Source organism: Micromys minutus (assembly GCF_963924665.1).
Source record: "Micromys minutus genome assembly, chromosome: X".
Classification (NCBI taxonomy): domain Eukaryota; kingdom Metazoa; phylum Chordata; class Mammalia; order Rodentia; family Muridae; genus Micromys; species Micromys minutus.
This window is the reverse complement of record NC_137970.1, coordinates 78,555,260-78,576,875: the sequence shown is the minus strand read 5'-3', so window position 1 is coordinate 78,576,875 and position 21,616 is coordinate 78,555,260. Positions and strand designations below refer to the sequence as shown.

The window sequence follows — 21,616 nt, the reverse complement described above, 5'->3', positions numbered from 1 at the left end:
TGTGTTAGAGAGGATGGCTGTGGTTGGCAGTGAGCAGAGGAGCAGGGTGGTTGCTTATAGCCTCGCCCACACTAGAGCTGTAGGTCCATGCCATACAGGAAAAGGGACTATGAGACCAATGTGAAGATTCCCTATCTAAACCAAAGGACAGTGTTGTTTCTGGGTTTAGCTGGTAAAGTATGATAGGAAGCGATAAAGATAATGAACCAAATGTGTGAACAGAACCACCTACAATTGGTCAATATGTGAAAGGTTCCCAGTAAGTTTATTTGATGAGCCTACATGTGATACATAAAAAACATGAAAGGTTTAAATGAATTTGCACACTATTGTCTTCCCTTTATTATAATGAGAAATACGATTTTATGTCATCCTGAAAGACCAGATTTCAATTTATAATATTTGTTTCTTTTAATTTAATTAGCTTTTAAAATTTAACACACACACACACACACACACACACACACACAATTAGGTTTTATTATAGTGTTTTCAAATGAAATTTGCTTTTGTTCATCCCCACCTCCCCATTTCTCTAATGCCCACTTGTGCCTTCTACCACTTTTCAAGTTATTATGTCCTCTACCCCTTTCTCCTCCCCTCCCCTCCCCTCTCCTTATAGAACCTGTTTAAATTTCATAGCTTATACTTATGGTATACTCTCTCTCTCTCTCTCTCTCTCTCTCTCTCTCTCTCTCTCTCTCTCTCTCTCTCTCTTCCTCTCTCTCACACACACACAATCACTCTCTCTGTCTATCTCTTTCTCTGTCTGTCTTCTCTCTCTCTCTCTCACAATCTCTCTCTCTATATATATGTATATATGTATATATGTATATATATATGTATATATATATCTGTGTGTATGTATGTGTATATGTATATATATGTGTGTGTATGCATATACATACATTAAAATTTCTGATACAGAGCTCTGTATACTCTTTTCTATTGTTACAGGACAATATACAAATGACCTCTAGCTTACCAAGCGTGCAGGGTACACCTCTGTCATATTTCCTAGGGACTAAAAATCCCCACCTGATTTTAGCTAGACCTCATTCCATAGGTTCTGACGGCTGTGCCCACACGTGTGGTAAGACTCATTTAAGATAGCTGGTCCAATTACATTCCCAAATCAGCTGCCTCCTAACTGAGAGCCTCTACAAGTCCCCAACCCACAGGATCAGCCCCACCAAGAGAACCATTCTGCTGGGCCCCACTCCTATGATTCTCTAAGATTGTCCAGACCAACACCTGGCCTTCCAATACAGTCAAGATGCTTCCTAATAAGAGACCGGTGATTCCTTAAGCTTTGTTCCCTTGGAAATTCTGAAAGGCACTCTGTCCTCTTAACCACCTAAAGACTCTTTGTCCACATTGCCTTGGTAAGAGATCAGTTCTCCCTCCAAGCTCCATCCTTTGCGATTCTCAGTCTGTCCAGTCTAACACCACAAAACAGGACTATGGACTAGAAGGATAAAATTTCATCAACAACATAATCCCAGGTACCCAGATCCCATCTCAAAAACACAAGCATCATGAAAAACCAAGACAATATGTCTCCCACAGAGAACATCAATCTTGTAGTAAATGTTCCTAAAAAGAACAACCCAAGAAAAAACTGAAGGCATAGATAGAACTCCAAAGAAAAAAATAAGTACAACACTTCAAGGAATTCCAAAAGGGCATGATCTTTAAGAGGAATGAATAAGCTCTTGATTGACCTACAACAAAAACAATCAAATGACTGAATAAAAATATAAGGGCAAATCAGAAACATTTCCACTGGCTGCTGATGGAGCAGATGCACACACCCACAGGCAAACATTAGATAGAGAAACAAAGCCTAAATTGGAGATCTCCTTTGGCTTCTGCCCCTTGAAGCTTAGGGAATCCCATGGAAGAGAGGGAAGAAGACTAGTTGTTAGAGGGATGGAGGGCACTAGGAGAACATGGCCCACAGAATCAACTAAGCAGGGCTCATAGGAATCCACAGAGACAGAAGTAGGAATCATGGAGCCTTCATGGTTCTGTACTAGGTCTTTTGCATATATGTTATGGTTGTGTAGCTTGGTTTTTGTGGGACTCCAAACAGTGGGAGTGGGGATGTCTGTGACTTTGTTGTCTGCTCTTGGGACCATTTTCCCCCTACTGCATTGCCTTGTCCAGCCTTGTAATGAGGGTTTGTGCTTAGTTTTGTTGCAACTTGCTATGCAGGGTTTGGTTGATATCCTGGGATTCCTGCTATTTTCTGAATGGAAATGGAGGAGGAGTGGATCTGGGGAAGAGGGAATGTTGAGGATTGTAAACTGGGAGAAGTGAAGGGATGGAAAACTGTAGTTAGGATGTCTTGAAAACAATAAATAAATAAATAAATAAATAAATAAATAAATAAATAAATAGATTTTTCGATAAATACAAAGGACAATTCATGATAATGATATTGAATTCAATGACAAGTTGAAAATACTGAAGGAAAACAAAGCTGAGATGTACCTGGAAATGAGGAACTCAGTAAGTCTAAAACATTCAGTGAAAAATCTCTCCATGCAGAAAATAGAATGCCAAGGTTTCAAGTCAAGGTAAACAATTGAATTATTTGACTTGTTCTTTTCATAGTTACATATCTTTTAGTTCTTTCGCTCATTGCTCTAGTGAGATCTTCCTGCACTATTTTAAATGGGAATGGGAAAAGAAGTCAGCCCCTTGACCTAAATATAAGACCTGTTTCATCCAACACTGGAATCGGCTTTATACTTTCTTACTTCACAAAAAGCCTAATATATGGGTCTTCATATAGAATAAAGTGCCTGAAATTCAGAAAATTATGCAAACAGTTCTTCACCCCTAAGGATTCATGTTTATAAAGGTGAAAATACAAAGCATTAAAATAATTTGCCATTTCTCCCCAGAAGGAGCCACACTCTCTAAGGATTTCTACCACATACAAAATTCCAAGGCAAAATTGCTTTCTCCCTGAATCAACACTGAAATCAGTGTCAAGCTGCCAGGGCAGGGGACCCTTAAGAGGAAAGGGGCCTTTGACTACTTGGTTTTGTGTCTTACAGTCAAAATGTCTCCATTCATTATCAGTGCAGGGACATGCATGCTTCATGGGGCAGGGTAGAACCCTGAATCATCTGGAGCCCAGAAGGAGGCAGACTGGCCAGGCCTCACCACCCAAGTATGCAATCAGCTCCACATCATCCCATAGAGATCCGTTAGTAGCAGTGTCTGGTTTTGAATGCCATGTTTGATTTCCAATACAATTCTGCTCTGGCTATTTTATTGAAGATGTCTTTGCACATGAGAGACCATGCTGTGTTAGGGGCTGTGCTCCAGGGCCCGGACTTGAACCTAGAGCTGGCAGAAGAGCTCCTGGCATCCACAGTGCATTGCCTTCACAGCCACCACCCAGTTTCTCCATGGGAAGACATGGGAATGGGAAAACTGCTGTTATTTCTATTTGTGAACTTGGTTGTAATCTGGTATGCCATAGGATGTCAGACAATACCACTGGTTAAGATAAAGCCTATTTTTCTTTTTCTTTTTGAAATTAGATACTCTGTATTTACATTTGAGATGTTATCCCTTTATCCAACCCCTGTTCGAATCCCCCTCCCCCTTCATTTGCCTTTACAAAGGTGCACTCCCTTCTGATCTCCCTCTCCACCCCATTGCCTAGGGATTCCCCAACACTGAGAAAACATGCCCTCTCTGCAACAAAAGCCTCTTTTCACACTGATGCCAGACACTGCTATCTTCAGCTACATATGCAACTGAATCAATAGGTCTCTCAACGTGTACACAAAGGTTGATGTTTTACTCCATGGGAGTTTTGAAGGGTCTGATTGGTTGAAAATGTTGTTCTACTCATGAGATTGCAAACCTTATAAGCTCCATAGGACCTTTCTTTAGCACCATGATTGGGGTCCCCGAGTTCAGTCTGAAAGTTAGCTGCAATGATGCTCAGCTGTATCTATATGATTCTGACAGAGTCCCCGAGGTAACTATCTGGTTCCTGCCAGTAAGTACTTCTTGGCATCAGCAATAGTGCTTGGATTTGGTGGCTGCATATGTGATGGATCCCCCGGTGAGACGGCTTCTGAATGATCTTTTCTTCAATCCCTGTTCTTCTATTTGACCTTGCATTTCCTCCTGTATTTTCTTCTCCCTTCTATGAAGGACGGAGGCATCCCCATCTTAACCTTCCATCTCTTTTAACTTCATAATGTCTGTGAATTGTTTCTTGGATATTCAGAGATTTCTGGGGCTAGTATCCACTTATCAGTGAGTACATACCATGAATGTTCTTTTGTGACTGGGTTACCTCACTCAGGATGATAGTTTCTACTTTCATCCATTTGCCTAGAAATATCATGAAGTCATTGTTTCTAATAGTTGAGTAGTATCCCATTGTGTAAATACCATACTTTCTGTATCAATTCCTCTGTTGAAGGACATCAGGGTCCTTTCCAGTTTCAGGCTATTATAAATAAGGCTGCTATAAACATGGTGGAGCATGTGTCCTTGTTATTTATTGGAGCATCTTTGTGGTGTATGCCCAGGAGTGGAATAGCTGAGTTTTCAGGTAGTATTATTTCCAATTTTCTGAGGAACCGCCAGACTGATTTCCAGAGTGGTAGCAGCTTACAAACCCACTAACAGTGGAGGAGTGTTCCTATTTCTCCACATCCTCAACAGTATCTGCTGTCACTTGAGTTTTTTTTTTTTTTTTTTTTTTTTTTGTTTTTTTTTTTTTTGTTTTTTTTTTTAACTATTCTGACTGGTATGAGGTAGAATCTCAGGGTTGTTTTGATTTTCATTTCCCTGATAACTAGGGATGGTGAACATTTCTTTAGGTGCTTCTCAGCTATTTGATATTCCTCAGCTGAAAATACTTTGTGTAGCTTTGTACCCCATTTTTAATGGGATTATTTGATTCTCTATAGTCTACCTTCCTGAGTTATTTGTATATATTGGATACTAGCCCTATATCAGATGTAGAATTGGTAGAGATCCTTTCCTAATCTGTAGGCTGCCACTTTGCTTAAGTTGTTTATTACTTGTAAAAGTTCTCTGGAGGAATTTTTGGGGTCAATGAAGTATACTATATCATCTGCAAATAGTGATATTTTGATTTCTTATTTTCCAATGTGAATCCCTTTGATTTCCTTTTGTTGTCTGATTGCTCCGGCCAGGATTTCCAATACTATATTGGATAAGTAGGGGGAGAGTGGGCAACCTTGTCTAGTCCCTGGTTTTAATGGGATTGCTTCAAGCTTCTCTCCATTTAGTTTGATGTTGGCTACTGGTTTGCCGTATATTGCTTTTAAAATGTTTATGTATGGGCCTTAGATTCCTGATCTTTCCAAGCCTATTTTTCAAATTAACAAAAAAAAAAAAAGAAAAGAAAAAAAAAAAAAGAAAAAAAAGAAGTCAACCATGTCATGGGTTTAGTGAGACAAAGTTTCTCCATTTAGAATTGTATTGCCCATAGGTTTGTCATAGTCTTTCTATGTTTAGATATGAGCTCTCCAGTCCCATATTGGATAAGCTTATCCAAAAAATATAAATTAAAAATTCATGTGCCGATTATGTAAGAAATTGTGTGCAGCATAAAAATCCCCATGCATAAAAAATGGGTATAAAATGAAGATAGTTTCAAGCCATGTCACAAAGCCTCAGAGAAGATAGAGAAGAAAACTTCCGAAGTCCAGGATAAGAGAAGCTCAATTAGGTATGATAGGCACTGAGAATATAGTTGGACAAGACAATAAAAGAAAGTTCTCATGTTATAGTTCCCGTATTGCAGTTAAAGTACAAGTATACAGAAAAAAGACAAGGTATTGAAAGCAGCAAGAAAGAAGGCTCAAGTAACATATAAAGGGAGGCCAATCATGACAGCTGGTTTTGCAATTGAAACTCTAAAAGCCAGGTGAGTTTAGAACAATTCCAAAAGAATATAGATGCCAACCTAAACTATGTTAATTGGCCAAATTATCCATCAGTATAGAAGGAAAAAGCAAACTTTCTATAATAGAAACAGACTAAAGGAATTTATGAGCATTAAATCATTAGTACAAAGACTACCAGAAAGAATATTTTGAATTGAAGAGAAATACATATAAGAGGCTGTTGATGGAAGATAAATGATGCCAGAGCAATAGTTATTCAAATTAGGAATAATAAAACATACCACAAAGGTCAACAAAATGACATAAAATAATATAAATATTTCTATAATAATTCTGAATATCAGTGGCCCAATTTTCCAATATAAAGGTGCACTTTAATTTGTACATTTTTCTTTGTTTTTTAAAATAAAGTTGTTCAAAAAAAAAGATGCACTTTGGCTAAGTGGATCAGAAAACAGAAATCATCATTTTGCTATCTACACAATGTGCACCTCAAATTCAAAGAAAGACACTATCTTCAAGTGGAGGGATTGAAAAATATACTCCATGAAAATAAAACCAGGAGTCAGGCAGGAATCACTGTTCCAATATCTGACAAAGTAGATTTATTGTTTCCATTTTCTGAAAATAGTTTTTCCATACACTATATTCTGAGTATGTTTCTTCTCCTCCAATTCCTCCTAGATTCTCTCCATCCCTGGACATACTCAAACCGTGTTCATTATTTCTCTTATTAGAAAACAAACAGGTATCTACAAATAAAATAAGGTAAAACAGAAACAAGCTAATTAGGATAGAATAAAACAAACAGGGAAAAGAGAGCCAAATAAAAAGCACAAGAATCACATACAGACACAGAGAAACATGCATTTGCACACATAGAAATCCCATGAAAACACAAAATTAGAAACCATAATATATAAGCAAAAGACTTTTGAGATAAAAAGACCATGCATTTGAGATACATACTCCTCAAATACCATTGGGTTTGTTTTGTTTTGTGTTGGACATCTACTTCTGGGCATGGGTCCTGCCCTTAAGTGATGTATATACATAGTGAGACACTTGGATAAAACTATGCTTTCATTTGTGAGTGCTTAACAATTGGAGATAGTTTCTGGGCTAGGATGACAGCTTGTGTTCACTTCTCTCTCAGTGCTGTGACCCTACCTGGGTCATATTCCTATTAGATCTTATAATCTCTCCACCTCCTCTTTCTCAGTATTCCCCAATTACTGAGGATAGGGACTTTATGGAGATATCGTACTTAAGAATGAGTATTCCAAGGTGTCTTAATCTCTGCATATTGTTCAATTTTGGATATCTGTGTTTGTTCCCATCATCTCCAGGAGGAAGCTTCCCTGATGCTGTGTGAATAAGGCATTAATATATGCATATAGCAAAATGTTGTTAAGAGTCATTTTATGACTATGTTCCTCAGAACAGTGGTATTTGGTTTTTCCTTGACCCATGGCCTATTTAGTTTCATGTTCTTGGCTACCTGAGCAGTGTTAGGCAAAGATTTCATCTCAGGTCTTAAATCCAAGCAGATAGCGGTTGGTTACTCCCACAACTTTTGTGCCACTGTTGCACCTGAATATTTTCCAAGCTGGGCACTTCTGTAGATTACTGTGTTGTAGCTGGGTTTGTGTTCATCTTTCTCCTTTAGCATCAATTAGAGTACCTTCTAGTACTATGAACATCAGTCTGTAGGGATGAAGGCCCTAGTTAGGTACTAGGCCCTAGGTAGTCTAAACTTCTCTGTGTTCAATGAATTTGTGGGCAGTGTCTTTAGGAAAAAAAATTTACCATCAGTTTGTGGAGAACATCCAATAACTTTTGAAATAGCCTAGGTGATTTGGGAGTTTCCATGGTTCCAACAACTCAATTAGATGTAACCCAATTAGAGGTTTCATTTGGTGGTAAGTGATATCTAGTTGCAGCTTTGTCTCTCTCATTATTTGGTGACAATTTATTTTACACACACACACACACACACACACACACACACACACACACACACACACATATATATATATAGAAAAGCTTCTGCTGTATTTTTACCTGTGATGCTTGAAACAGCAATTAGCTTTGGCTGTCCTTCCACTCATTCCCTCCCATACTCCTCTCTTTCCCTGACTTGATCCTCCCCTCTCCTGCCTCTCCACCCATATATAACTATTTATTCTATTTCTCCTTCCTAGGGAGGTCTATTCTTCACCCCATCCCCTTACTCAATGACAAACCTCTGTGGTTATATGGGTAGTAGTAGCCTACTTATTGAAGACTTATTAACATCTACATAAAAACTAATATATGCTATATTTGTCTTTTGGGGTCTGGGTTACTTTACTTAAAACATGTTTTCTCTATATACATTTACCTGCAATTTTCATGATTTCATTTTTTTAAAAAATGAAAACTGAGTGATATTTCATTATATATATATATATATATATTTTATATATATATATATATATATATATATATATATTTCACATTTTCTGTATTCATTCATCCATTGATATATATATAGGCTGTTTCCAACTTCTAGCTATTATAAACAGAGTATGGATGAGCAAGTGTCTCTGTAACAGGATGTAGAATCCTTTATGTACATTTCTAAAAGTGGTATAATTGGATCTAGAGGTAGATTTTTTTTTACCAGCTTTAGGTGGAACTACCATATTGATTTCCATAGTGACTAGATTTCAGTCCAAAGCTAATCAAAGATGCTCATTTAATTCTGATTAAAAAATCAGTCTATCAAGATACTTCAATCATTACCCCATATTCATAATACTTGTTTGCACCTAACATTATAAAACAAATACTAGGGGATAATAAGGAATTTATTAGCCTCCATATGCATGTTTGGGCTTCATACTCAGCTGAGAACATACAGTGTATGACAAAGAACATACAGTGTATTTCTGTGTCATCTGTCTGCCACAAGTATGTGAAGTTCCTGATATTATGTACTATGTAGATTATATTGTCTCTAGTTTAGTTTTTATGAATGTGTAGTTGCATTTATTTATAGTGTCATAGTTTGGCACATGCATTTATATATAATGTTTCCTGATGAATTCAAGGTAATTCACACCATCAAATTAAACACCAGAATTTGTATAGGTTGAAAACCTTAAAACCTTTCTCCTTTATTTTCTAAATATGTATTTTTTAAAGTATAATTACCCCTTTGTGCTATATACCACTATAATGAATTTTTCCTACTTATGTTTTAGTGATTATTATCCCATCACTAAGAATGTGTTTTTAAATGTCAATGTTGGAACCAAAAATGTCATTCTATGTGCATTAAGTTAATTTTTCAGTAAACATTGTTTTTGTAAGAAATGTTTCTCATATATCTACCAGCAAACAAACAAAGTGGTAGGTGCTATAAGAAAGATACCTAATAAGTAAAACTTTGAAAAGGTCCTAGCAATTTAGAAACTTGACCTCCACAGAAAGACTTAGGCATACATGCAGATAATGCTACTTAATGTTGCAAGATGAGATATGCTTCCATAGAATACACCAGAAGGAATTATAGCATATGAACACCTAAGAAGCTTTAAATACCAGTAGAACAAGGCTTTCCACCCTCAAAATTCTGTCATGTTTCCTTAGAGCCTCTACTCTAGTCATATCCAACTACACTTTCTTCCTTAAGCTGATTCTAGTTGTTGAGCCTTTTTTGAAAATTTACTCTGAAGTTTTCTTTAAGAAATACTGCTAATCTACACAAAGGTATAGTGAGTACTTACATCTTTATACCCATGAGCTAACCTAACAGATACACTGTGATACAGTTGAAGTCCACTATGTACCCCGACCTTTTACCCCATTTCCCTAAAATATATACCTAGTAATAATAAGTATTTTCATTCTCATAGAAGATTTTCTGCATGTTACATAAGCATGGATCACACGCACTCACTTTGTTTACATATATGTATATATACAAGTTTATATATCTATAATTATATATAGTTATTGTTTTATGTCTTTAAAATTTATATGTATGTTATAATGTATCCAGAAATTAGCTTTTTCCATTATCTATTTTTCCCCCACTATACCATCCAATGTTTATGTTTTTAGGCCTTTCTCTGTCTTAGACCTCTCAGAATTGTTGTATCTCCCTGCATCAACCACCCCTCATCTAGCATCCAGTATTTATTGTTTTATTCAGTTTATTTTAAAGGGTCTCAGTTTAGCAATCTAATGCTGTTCCAACCGTAGTGAAGCATTATTCAAAATCAGCAGTTCTCAAACTATATTGGTATTAAGGCTAAAGGTTGTTCAGAAGCTGCCTGATCGATATGAGAATTTATTATGTAGTAAATCTTGAATGGTAATGCAGTCACATTGCTAACAAATTCTCAGGTGCTGCTGCTGCTGTTCCATGTGTCCAGTGGTCTCATCTTGCTTCCAGACAAACTGGATAACTTGACAGTTTCTGTGCATAAAATTCAGACTATGCTAGGCCTCCATATATGTTTTTATAAATGGGTAAAACTTACTAATGCAATTTATTGAAAGTGTAATAAGAGGACTTAAACAGTTATAAGTGATCTATTCCAATGACTGGTAAGCTAACACAAAATAAATATACATCAACTTGAGTTAGTATTGATACAAAAAACGAACTATGACCCATTCATTCATTTGAAATGATTTTGTTCTTGATTTAATGATTAAACAGAGGGGAGGGGATCAGCGTATACATGTGAATGAAGAATTTTAGAATAGGATTATTATTAATTTGTTGTTTGTTAATGAATGCTAAATGATCTCCAATCCACGAGGAACCAATTCATTGATTCTCTCTTCATCCGTAGCTTCCTTTGCCTTCAATCTGTAGGAAGAATAAGAGATAATTAAGAATTGTACAACATATAACATGACCACTTTTTTAATTCTTAAGAAAATTAGTCTATCCTATGTTTTCTTAACAAAAGTGTTGAATATATATCCCTTTTGTAACTTAAATAGTTGTGCAACAAGATACTCCATATCACCTAGTGTCTTCAGTCAGCTGACCATGGAAGGTTCTCTAATACCATAAAGCCTAGTTTTCTGGTGAAACTATAACCTTATAAAGATACAAATAGGTTATTCTATGTTAAAAGATTCTGTCCACTAATAAACCATATTGAAAATATATATTCTCATATCCTTCCACTTAAATAAGTAAGTAAACAAAATATAGTAGCCTAGACAACTACTCAGTGGTAGATATATTTATGAATTTCATATTTCTGCTGTTTCATTGTTTTCTTTAGGATGCTTTCCCTCTTTTCCAACAGCTTGCACCTCTTGTTCTGTTCCTCTGGGTTGTACAATGAACCTGGGAATGAATTTGGGGGTCTTATACAGGGCAGCCTTACTAGAGGTAGCTCCGTCTATTGGGTATTCCCTCTCCCAACTCTATGCTTCCTTTGCAATTTTCTGGACTTCTCAGAAAGTCCTTTATTCCCCTAGAGCCCTTCGCTCTCCTGAATCTGTATGCTCCAAGAAATTGAACTTTACTACTCCTGTGGTGAACCAGGAAGTGGTCATAAATAGCAAATATAAACATTTTGGTCACACCATGGGGGTATTTAAGAGAAACTAAATTTCTCTAGAGACCTAAACCCAATTAGGGGAACTCACAGGCGTGAAGGATAATCTCCTCTCCGTGATTTTCATCGTTATCGTCCCCTTCGTTCTCCTCCTCCTCTTCCTCCTCTTCCTCTTCATAATCATCGTCATCGTCTTCTCCATCATCATCGTCTTCCTCCTCTTCTATATTTTTGAAGTCCTGTTGGTCTTCAACTTTCCTCAGTTCTTCATTATTCTCCTGGTCACCATTCCAGATGTACCAGCCTTCCTCAACATCAGGCCAGACTTCTTCAATTTCAGGCCAGATATCCTCGATAGTTGGCCAGACCTCATCCACTTGTGGCCAGATCTCCTCAACCTCAGGCCATATCTCTTCCTGCCCACACTCTTCCTCTGTAATGGCTCTCACCACAGCCTGCGAAACCAGAAACGCTGCGGTTCCATCGATGTCATCAGCAGCTTCTTCGATTGGTAGCACATGCAGGACAATTTGTCTGGCATCATGCCCCATCCCACCACCTTCTCGCTCTTGGTCAGGTAATCCAGGTTCCTGCTCTGTAACAGCAGACATGGTACAAAACAACCTGCCAGGTAAGATCTTGTAGTAGCTTCGAGCTTTAAAGGTGTTGGTTGGGATGGGGCGTTGTTAGGGTGATGCCGCCAAGAAGAGGGAGGATTCGAGTTACAAATACCTCCTGGAAAGCAGTGAGAGCAGTAGAGAAGAGTTTCCACTGGTGAGACAGTAGAGTTGGTACGTGCGGAGGACCTAAAAAACGGAAGGCAGGAGAGCACTAGGGGGAGCAGCCTACTCCAGGTGGCCACAAGATGGCTGTAGACCAGGAATAAGTGGGCGGAGCCTTGAGGAGTAATAATGCCCCTTTTCATACGTCACTAGAGCTGTGAGCTCATTTGCTGAGACAAAATGATTAACATACATTTTGTCCAATGAGCAAAAGAGGTCCTTAAATTCTAGGGACTGCTCAGAATCATGTTTTTTTTTTTTTTTTTTTTTTTTTTTTTTTTTTTTCCCTTCCCGTTGTGGCTTTACTATCTTGGGATACCTTTAAAGTGATAGAAAACATGTCCTTCAAAATTTAATATTGTTATAAAATGGTAGTTTGTCAATATGGATAAGCATATCTGACTCATTTCTATTTTACACGAGTCATGCCAGAGTTATAAAACAATTGTAGAAGGGGCTAGAATGCTGATTCCTTGTTCAGAGAACCCAGGTTCAATTTCCAGCACCCACGTGATGGTTAATAACCATTTATAATTCCAGTTCCAGTGGATCTGGTGCTCCTGCTTTCTTTGGACACAGTACACACATGATACATAGACACGGATGTAAGGAAAAGCAAATATACACATATAAAATAAAAATAATTCTATCTTTTTAAAAGTCAGGGAGACAGAAAAGTTGAAATCCTGAAATGGTTACAATCAGAACAAAGAGTTTAAAGTGAAAAAAAGTTAAAACAGAATCTGGAAAGTATTAAGTTCACACTGCCAAATGCTCACACGCGCGCGCGCACACACACACACACACACACACACACACACTCTCTCTCTCTCTCTCTCTCTCTCTCTCTCTCTCTCTCTCTCTCTCTCACACACACACACACACAGAGAGAGAGAGAGAGAGAGAGAGAGAGAGAGAGGGAGGGAGGGAGGGAGGGAGGGAGGGAGAGAGAGAGGGAGGGAGGGAGGGAGAGAGAGAGGGAGGGAGGGAGGGAGGGAGGAAGGGAGAGGGGGAGAGGAGGAGGAGAGGGGGAGGAGAGGGACAGGAGAGGGACAGGAGAGGGGGGAGAGGGGAGAGAGAAGGGAAGAGGAAGAGATGGAGGGAAGAGGGTCGGGAGAAGGGGGAGAGAAGGGAAGAGGGAGAGACGGAGGGGGAGAGGAGGGGTATGGGAGAGGGAGAGAGAGGGGGGAGAGAGGGGAGAGGGGGAAGGGGGGCAGGCAGACAGACACAGAGAGAGACAGAGAGAAAAGGAAAGCCATGTCAGAAATTAGATAAACTAACCAAACTAAGACCCGGTTCATTCTTTTTCAGTTAGACAAGAATAAAGAATTCCAAAGTATAAAGCATAAATTTTGTTCTTTGTAGAAATCAAATACCTTTTTATACTTAGAGTTGATATCTTTAAACATAAAACTATCACACTTCAGGAAAGTGACACCCACCATTCTCTTTAATCACTCCCACAATATTTATGGTACTAACAATCTAGCATATTCTCCCAGTTCAAAAAGGGAACATGCCATTTTCATAAAACTCACAAATATTCAAGAGAATGTAGAAAGGTTAATTAGCCAAGTACAAAAATGTTTCTGTGTCCTTCAGGGGGCCCATCTAGACTTTCACCACCTCCCACGAAAGTGTTAGATGTTGAAAAAGCTTGCTGTGGAATAAGCTTTTCAAAATGACAGTGGGAGCCAAGGGCCAAGGGGGAACTTGAGTTAGGCTGTGGTGGGAGAATTGTTACATCTATATTGCCTATACAATATCAGAACAGTCTCTTCTCACACAGAACCAGAGCTGTAAGCTAGCTCACTTGCCGAGACACAGTGATCTACATGCATCATGTCTCCTCCCTGGGGAACACTGTTTATCCCAGTTCTTGACTCTCTTTAGTGGCCTGTAGTTAATTTGTTTAGGGTAAGATTCAGATAGCATTACATGGACTGAGCAGGTTGGATTTCCATCTTTCGGATTATATACCAACAACTGAAAAGGGACCTGAATATGAGAGATAGCAAGATGGGTATACATGGGATGGCCTAGAAATGGGGAAAGTGATGTGACTATGTTTTTATTTTAAGTAACAAACAATTGTTTGAAAAAAATGAAGACAGTAACAGTAAATGGGGCATTGAAATAAAGACTGAAGTTAGACTTCAGAAGAAACTAAGCACAAGACTCAGTATAGCCTCTTCAAAAATGTGTTTGTTGTTTGGGAAATTACTTGATTCTCTGCTGTGACCTGCATGTTTCTTCCTCCACCAAAGTTCATAATTAAGCTTAATTCTCAACACAACAATATTTTCACATCAGTAGCTTATAAGGTCACAATGACTCTCTTGTAATGAAAGTTTAGAGCCTTAAAAATGAAGGCAAACTATTGATTGGTTCTCTCTGAAAGATGCAACAGATATACCTTTATATGACAGCAATTATAACTTTGTCTTGGATTCCCAGACACCAGAATACTAAGAAATAAGAAATAAAATTTAATTATTTGTAAATGACGTAGACTGTGGCATCCTGTTCTAGCAGCACAAATGGGCTAAGACATTTTATCTCTTCAAGAAGGAAATCACCATGGATATTTGACTCCATACTTCAGTGGGAACTAGGAGAAATAATATTGGTATAGCTGTTTATTTAGAATCAAGTGTGAGTCATAATTCTTCTTCCCATGGAGTTTCAGACCCTTTCATCTCCTTCAGTCCTTTCTATAGCTCCTTCATTAGGTTCCTCTTGTTCAGTCTGATGGTTAGCTGCAAGCATCCTCCTCTGTATCAGTATGGCTTTTGCAGACATAGGGTCAGAAAGGAAGACCGAATATGAAATGGAAGAATAAAAGGGAAATGGGGCATGTAAGGATTGAGATTCTCTTCACTCAGTATGACCTTGTCCGTCTCTAGGCTAACAGGATAACCACCAAGTGAAACTCACAGGAGACACATTTTTATGTCCCCACATACCCCAACCCTGAACCTGGCAAAAAAAGTTAGAGAATCATGGACCAGGGAATCCTGACAGCTATAACCACAAAGGTAGCCATGGGCACAAAGGTAGACCAGCAGAGAGAAAAGATGACTCTGGACCTACATTATTCTTGAAACAAAGCAGGACTACCCAGTCACTTCTGTTCTCTAAAACTTAGAAAAGTTTTTTGTTATGAGCATCCCTAATAAGAAACATCTAAAGAAAACTACCTGGATTCTGTAGTTGAGCTCAGCCAAAGTGACACTTTACCAGTGTCTTGCAGAACAGATTTGTAAACATGGCACAAATATGGATAATTTTAATGAATATTTCATTTTCTAGAATCAGAAAATTATCCTACTTCTCAGAATGCCACCTTCCCAACATGCCACTAGAAATGTAAAGACAAAATAGGATATAACATCCCTGTTTTAGTCTGTGTATTGGTATTCCCCTAAAACTTATTTGGAAATCTTATTACTTGAGATAACAATGGTAAATGATGCATCCCTAGGAGGGGTGTAAGGTTATGGTGGCATAGCCCTCATGAAGAGGACCAGTGCTCTTCCAAAGGAGGGTTTGGACATACAGAAGACACCATGAAGGCTTAAGGAGAGGTCACCATATATGAACATGAAAGTCTTTTCTCTTAGCCACTGAATCTTTTCATCTTCCACTTGGTCTTCTCAGACTATAGAGCTATAAGAAGTATATCTTTGTTAACTAAAATCACCCAGTCAATGGCATTTTGTTTGGCAGCATGCCTTCTCCAAGACTACAAATTTAAGTGAGACACTGGTAAAGTGTCACTTTGGCTAAGCTCAACTAAAGGTCCCAGATAGCTTTCTTTAGATGTTTCTTATTAGTATTGCTTACAAAGGAAAATTTTCTAAGTTTTACAAAGCAGAAATGACAGAGTAACTCTGCTTTGCAACCCCTCCCAAGGATTTAACTTTGTCTTCAAATCCAGGTCCTCTGGCCCCCTTTTACTTAATTTATATATCAGATATATAAATATAATCTTCTTAGTGTTTTCAAGTATTAAATTACCATTTGGTGTATTCTACCATGGGGAAGACTATTTCTCCCTCTCTCAATATTTCTTAGCTGCCTGTAGTTCTTTGACTAGGGTTGATGCCTTGTGAGATGTTCCCCTTCCATGTTAGCATACCTATTAGCATTGTATATGTCAGTCTGAAGGTTTGGAGCTATGTGGGTAGTCATAGTTATTATTTTTCAGCCTTTCTTTCCCATAATTATCTTCTTCTACTATTCCATTCACCTTAAATCAGTGGTTATAAACCTTCCTAATGCTGTAACCCTTTAATGCATTTCTGGATGGTCATGACCCACAGGTTGAAAACCACTGTTCGGGTGTACATGCCATAATACTATCTATTGTAACGAATGTAAATGTGGGTTCCTGTACATTCTGGATAAGACAGTCCTCTTAGTGGGTCAAGAAGAGGTTCAAAGTATGATATTATTACTAATAATGAAAAAGAATGATGCATGTTATAGATGACATTCAAATTAACAATGCAAATCTGTGTCCAACTATACAACAAAATGCAGGCATGTAACACAGTGAGAGGGTACTCTAGTTTGAGAGTAATTGCTACATTTGGTTAGGGTCAACTCAACATTGATTTGGTGATCACTACAGGTACTATTTTAAAGGAATACAGAATATATGGGCAGCATGACATACTCCAGTGGTATTCAGGCATTAGGAGAGACACATAAATTTCCCTAGAAAGCAGAGAAGGATGATGAAATCAGTAGCACAGCAAATACTTGCTTGTGCCACTTAACTAAAGTCAACTATAGGGCGCATTACTATACTGAGGTAGTGGAGCCAAGGGACAAATGAAACAAATGACAACACAACAATAAAACAACAACAAATAAAACACATTAATTTCTCACCATTCTACAAACTTCCCATGCTCCACAGATCTTTATCCCAGGTGGTAGAGTAGTGTGTTAAGTCAGCTTTGTATTATTGTGACAAAATACTTGAGACAAATATTTAATAAGGTTTATTATTTATGAATATTTATTTTAATAATAGTATTTCTACTATTTCTTTTTATTGGATATGCTCTGCATTTACATTTCAAATGTTGTCCCTTTCCCACAATCTCAACCCTCCTCCCCCTCCCATTGCTTTCATGAAGGTGCTCCCTCTCCCAACCACCTTCTCCCACCTCAACACCTTGGCATTCCCCTACACTGTAAAAACCAGCCTTCACTGAACCAAAGATGTCTCCTCCCATTCATGTCAGGAAATGCTATCCTATACTGCATATGCACTTGGAGCCATGGGTCTCTCCATGTGAACTCATTGCATGATGTTTTAGTTCCTGGGAGCTCTGGTGTGTTTGGTTAGTTGATAATTTTGTTCTTCCCATGGAGTTTCAGACCCTTTCATCTCCTTCAATCTTCTGTAGCTCCTTCATTAGGTTCCTCTTGTTCACTCTGATGGTTAGCTGCAAGCATCCTCCTCTGTATCAGTATGGCTTTTGCAGAGCCTCTGAGGAGACATCCATGTCAGGTTCTTACCAGTAATCCCTACTTGGCATCAGCAATAGTTCTTGGCTTTATTGGGTGCATATGGGGTGTATCCCCAGGTAAGGCAGTCTCTGGATGATCTTTTCTCCAATACCTGCTCCTCTATTTGTTCCTTTATTTCCTCCCATGAGCGTTTGTTCTTCCTTTTAAGAAAGACTGAGGCATCCATTCTCTGGACTTCCTTCTCTTTGAGCTTCATAAGTTCTGTGGATGGTTTCTTGGGTATTCTGAGCTTTTTGGGCTAGTATCTGCTTATGGGTTACCTCACTTAGGATGATAGTTTCAAATTCCATCCATTTGCCTAGGAATTTCATGAACTCATTGTTTTTAATATTTGAGTACTACTGCATTGTTTATATTACCATAATTTCTGTATCTATTCCTCTGTTGAAGGATATCTGGCTTCTTTGCAGCTTCTGGCTATTATAAATAAGGCTGCTATGAACATGGTTGAGCATGTATCCTTGTTAGATGTTGGAGCTACTTTTGGGTATATGCCCAGGAGTGGTAGAGCTGTGTTCTCAGGTAGATCTATGTCCAGTTTTCTGTGGAACCTACAGACTGATTTCCAGAGTGGTTGTACAAGTTTGCAACTACACCAACAGTGCTGAATTGTTCCTCTTTCTCCACAACCTTGCCAGCATCTGCTGTCACCTAAGTTTTTTTTATCTTAACCATTCTGATTGGTGTGAGGTTGAATCTTAGGGTTATTTTGATTTGCATTTCGCTGATGACTAGGGATGTTGAGCATATCTTTGGGTGTGTCTCAGCCATTCCATATTCCTCAGTTGAAAATTCTTTGTTTAGGTCTTGTCTTTGTTAGGGTTTTATTGCTGTGAACAGACACCATGACTAAGGCAAGTCTTATAAACAACAACATTTAATTGAGGTTGGCTTACAGGTTCAGAGGTTCAGTCTATTATCATCAAGATAAGAGCATGGCAGCATCCAGGCAGGCATAGTACAGGAGTATTGGAGAGTTCTACATCTTCATCAAAAGGAAGCCAGGAACAGACTGAACGTCCTCAGTCAGATAGGAGGAGTGTCTCCAAGCCCACCCCCAAAGTGACACACTTCCTCCAACAAGACCAAACCTTCTAATACTGCCACTCCCTGGGCCAAGCATATGCAAACCATCACATTCCACTCCTTCAACCCCACAGGCTTGTTCAAACACGAGTCTATGGGGGCCATACCTAAACACAACATAATATTATTGTATATTTAGTCCAGTTTCCAAATTCCCCATAGTCTATAGCAGTTAAAAGTCCAAAGTTCAAAGTCTCTTCTGAGATTCATCCAATCACTAAACTGTGATCCTTGAATTAAGGCAGACAACCAGCTGGGCAAACTCCAAACTCTGCCATTTCTATGTCTGATGTCAAAGCGGTCTTCTGATCTTCAACTCTGTTTCCATCTTTGTTGACTGCAACAAACTTCTTTCTCTTGGGCTGGTTCTACTCCCTGTTAGCAGCTTTCCTTGGTAAGTATCCCACAATTATGGCATCTTTAACATCTTTGGGTCTCCAAGACAATTTCAATGTTACAGCTTCTCGTTTCAATGTCTGGGATCCATATATGATCTCCCATGTTCTTCTAAGGGCTAGCTTCACTTCTCCAGCTCTGCCCTCTGTAACACATCGCGCTCAGGTTGATGCACTATAACTTTGCTATTGTTCTTCGTGATCATCTCATGATACTGGCATCTCTAATATACTGGGGTCTTCCGTTGCTACTAGGCTTCACCAATATCCTCTCATAGGCTCCCTTCATGGTACCAAGCCTCAAATCCTTTGCATGACCCCTTCAATCCTGGATTGTCAACTAAAACTGAGGCTGCACTTTCACCAATGGCCTTCCATGACCTCTCACAGTCCCAAGTCTCAGCTGTCCTTCATGACAATTTCAGGCCTTCAAAACTAGTACCACTTGGGTGATTCTTACACACTACCAAGTACAGTAGCAGCATGAAGTACAACCTTGACTATCTCTGGAACACAGTTTTTTGTCCTCTCAGAAAACACTTCCCAGAAGATTTCACCTCAGTGATGGCTGGTCTCTTCTTAATCATCACTAATTTCTTATCTCCAGCTAACCAGCATCAATTGTCCCAGTAGTGTCTTTCTCCTCTTAAATATAAGGCCAGAGCCACATGGTCAAAGCTCCCAAGTTCTGCTACTTATAGGAGCTGGAACATGCCCCCACCTTGTTCTGTTACATTATCACTAGATTCCTCTTTTCTAACTCCTTCACTACCTAAGCTTGGCTGCCCTGGATCTTTCTCTGTAGATTAACCTTGAATTTAGATATCTTTATGCTAGTCTCCTGGTACCAGCCTGTACCACCACACCTAGATTTAAGCTTCTCTTCACCTAGAACTTACTCTGTTCTAGGCTGGTCTTGAATTTAGAGATATGCTTGTCTTGGACTCTTGGGATTAAAGGTTTGTACTAAGTTTCCTGGAGCTAATTTAGCAGGGTGGGGCCTTGCCCCAAGGTCCTTACTTCCTTAATTTAATTTAAAATTCTTGAACATAGGATTTAGCTCCATTTCACTTCTTGGTTTCCTTTAATATTCGAAACATATATTTTGTATCTTTCCTTTCTTAACTTGCTCCTTTTCTTTAAAATGCTATTCATAAGGGTGAACTTTAGTAACCACACAACAGAATTTACACCAGACTGTTTTGAGACTTTCTTTTTCAAAGCAATTAATCTAAATCTCTCCATCTTAAACTCAAGCAGTCTCTTTGGACAAGAGCAAAAAGCAGCCATGTTTTTCATCAAAATACTACAAAAACAGTCTCTTGACCACATACTAAAATTCTCCACTGAAACTGCTTGATCCAAGTCAGCACACTTCAAATCACTCTCAGTAACAAAGTCTTCCATATTCTTACTAGGATAGCCCATTAAGCCCATAAAGCCTTCCACAGCTTTCCAAATCCAAAGTCCCCAAATCCACATTCTTCCAAACAAAAGCATGGTCAGGCCTATCACAACAATACCTCAGTTCTTGGTACCAACTTCTGTCTTACTTAGGGTTTTATTGCTGAGAACAGACACCATGACCAAGGCAAGTCTTATAAATAACATTTAATTGAGGGTGGCTTACAGGTTCAGAGGTGCAGTCCATTATCATCAAGATAAGTGCATGTCAGCATCCAGGCAGGCATGGTACAGGAGTATTTGAGAATTCTACATCTTCATCCAAAAGAAGTCAGGAGCAGACTGAGTATCCTCAGGCAGATGGGAGGAGTGTCTCCTAGTCCAGTCCCAGAGTGGCACACTTTCTCCAATAAGACCACACCTTCTAATACTGCCACTCCCTGGGCCAAGCATATGCAAACCATCACAGCTCTGAACCCCATTTTTAATAGGATTATTTGATTCACTATGGTCTAACTTCTAGAGTTCTTTGTATATATTGGATACTAGCCCTCTATCAGATGTAGTGTTGGTAAAGATCTTTTCCCAATCTGTTGGTTGGCATTTTGTCCTTTTGACAGTGTCCTTTGCCTTACAGAATCTTTGCAATTTCATGAGGTCCTATCTGTCAATTCTTGATCTTAGAGCATAAGCCATTGTTGTTCTGTTCAGGAAAGTTTCCCCTGTACCCATGTGTTCTAAGCTCTTCCCCACTTTCTGTTCAATCAGTTTCAGTGTACTTGATTTTATGTGGAGATCTTTGATCCACTTGCACTTGAACTTTGCACAAGGAGATAAGAAGGGATCGATTTGCATTCTTCTGCATGTTGACTGCCAGTTGAACCAACACCATTTGTTGAAGAGGCTGTCCT

At 38.7% G+C, this 21,616-nt stretch overlaps 1 protein-coding gene across 1 annotated transcript; it reads right to left on the bottom strand.

Moving 5' to 3' along the window:
• Positions 1–11,568: 11,568 nt before the first annotated feature.
• LOC308415046 (uncharacterized protein) lies at positions 11,569–12,102 on the bottom strand (the record flags this gene model as incomplete). Its single annotated transcript, XM_080910159.1, has 1 exon — positions 11,569–12,102. The coding sequence occupies one exon, from the start codon at positions 12,100–12,102 to the stop codon at positions 11,569–11,571; it is 534 nt and encodes a 177-aa protein (XP_080766285.1).
• Positions 12,103–21,616: the final 9,514 nt, after the last annotated feature.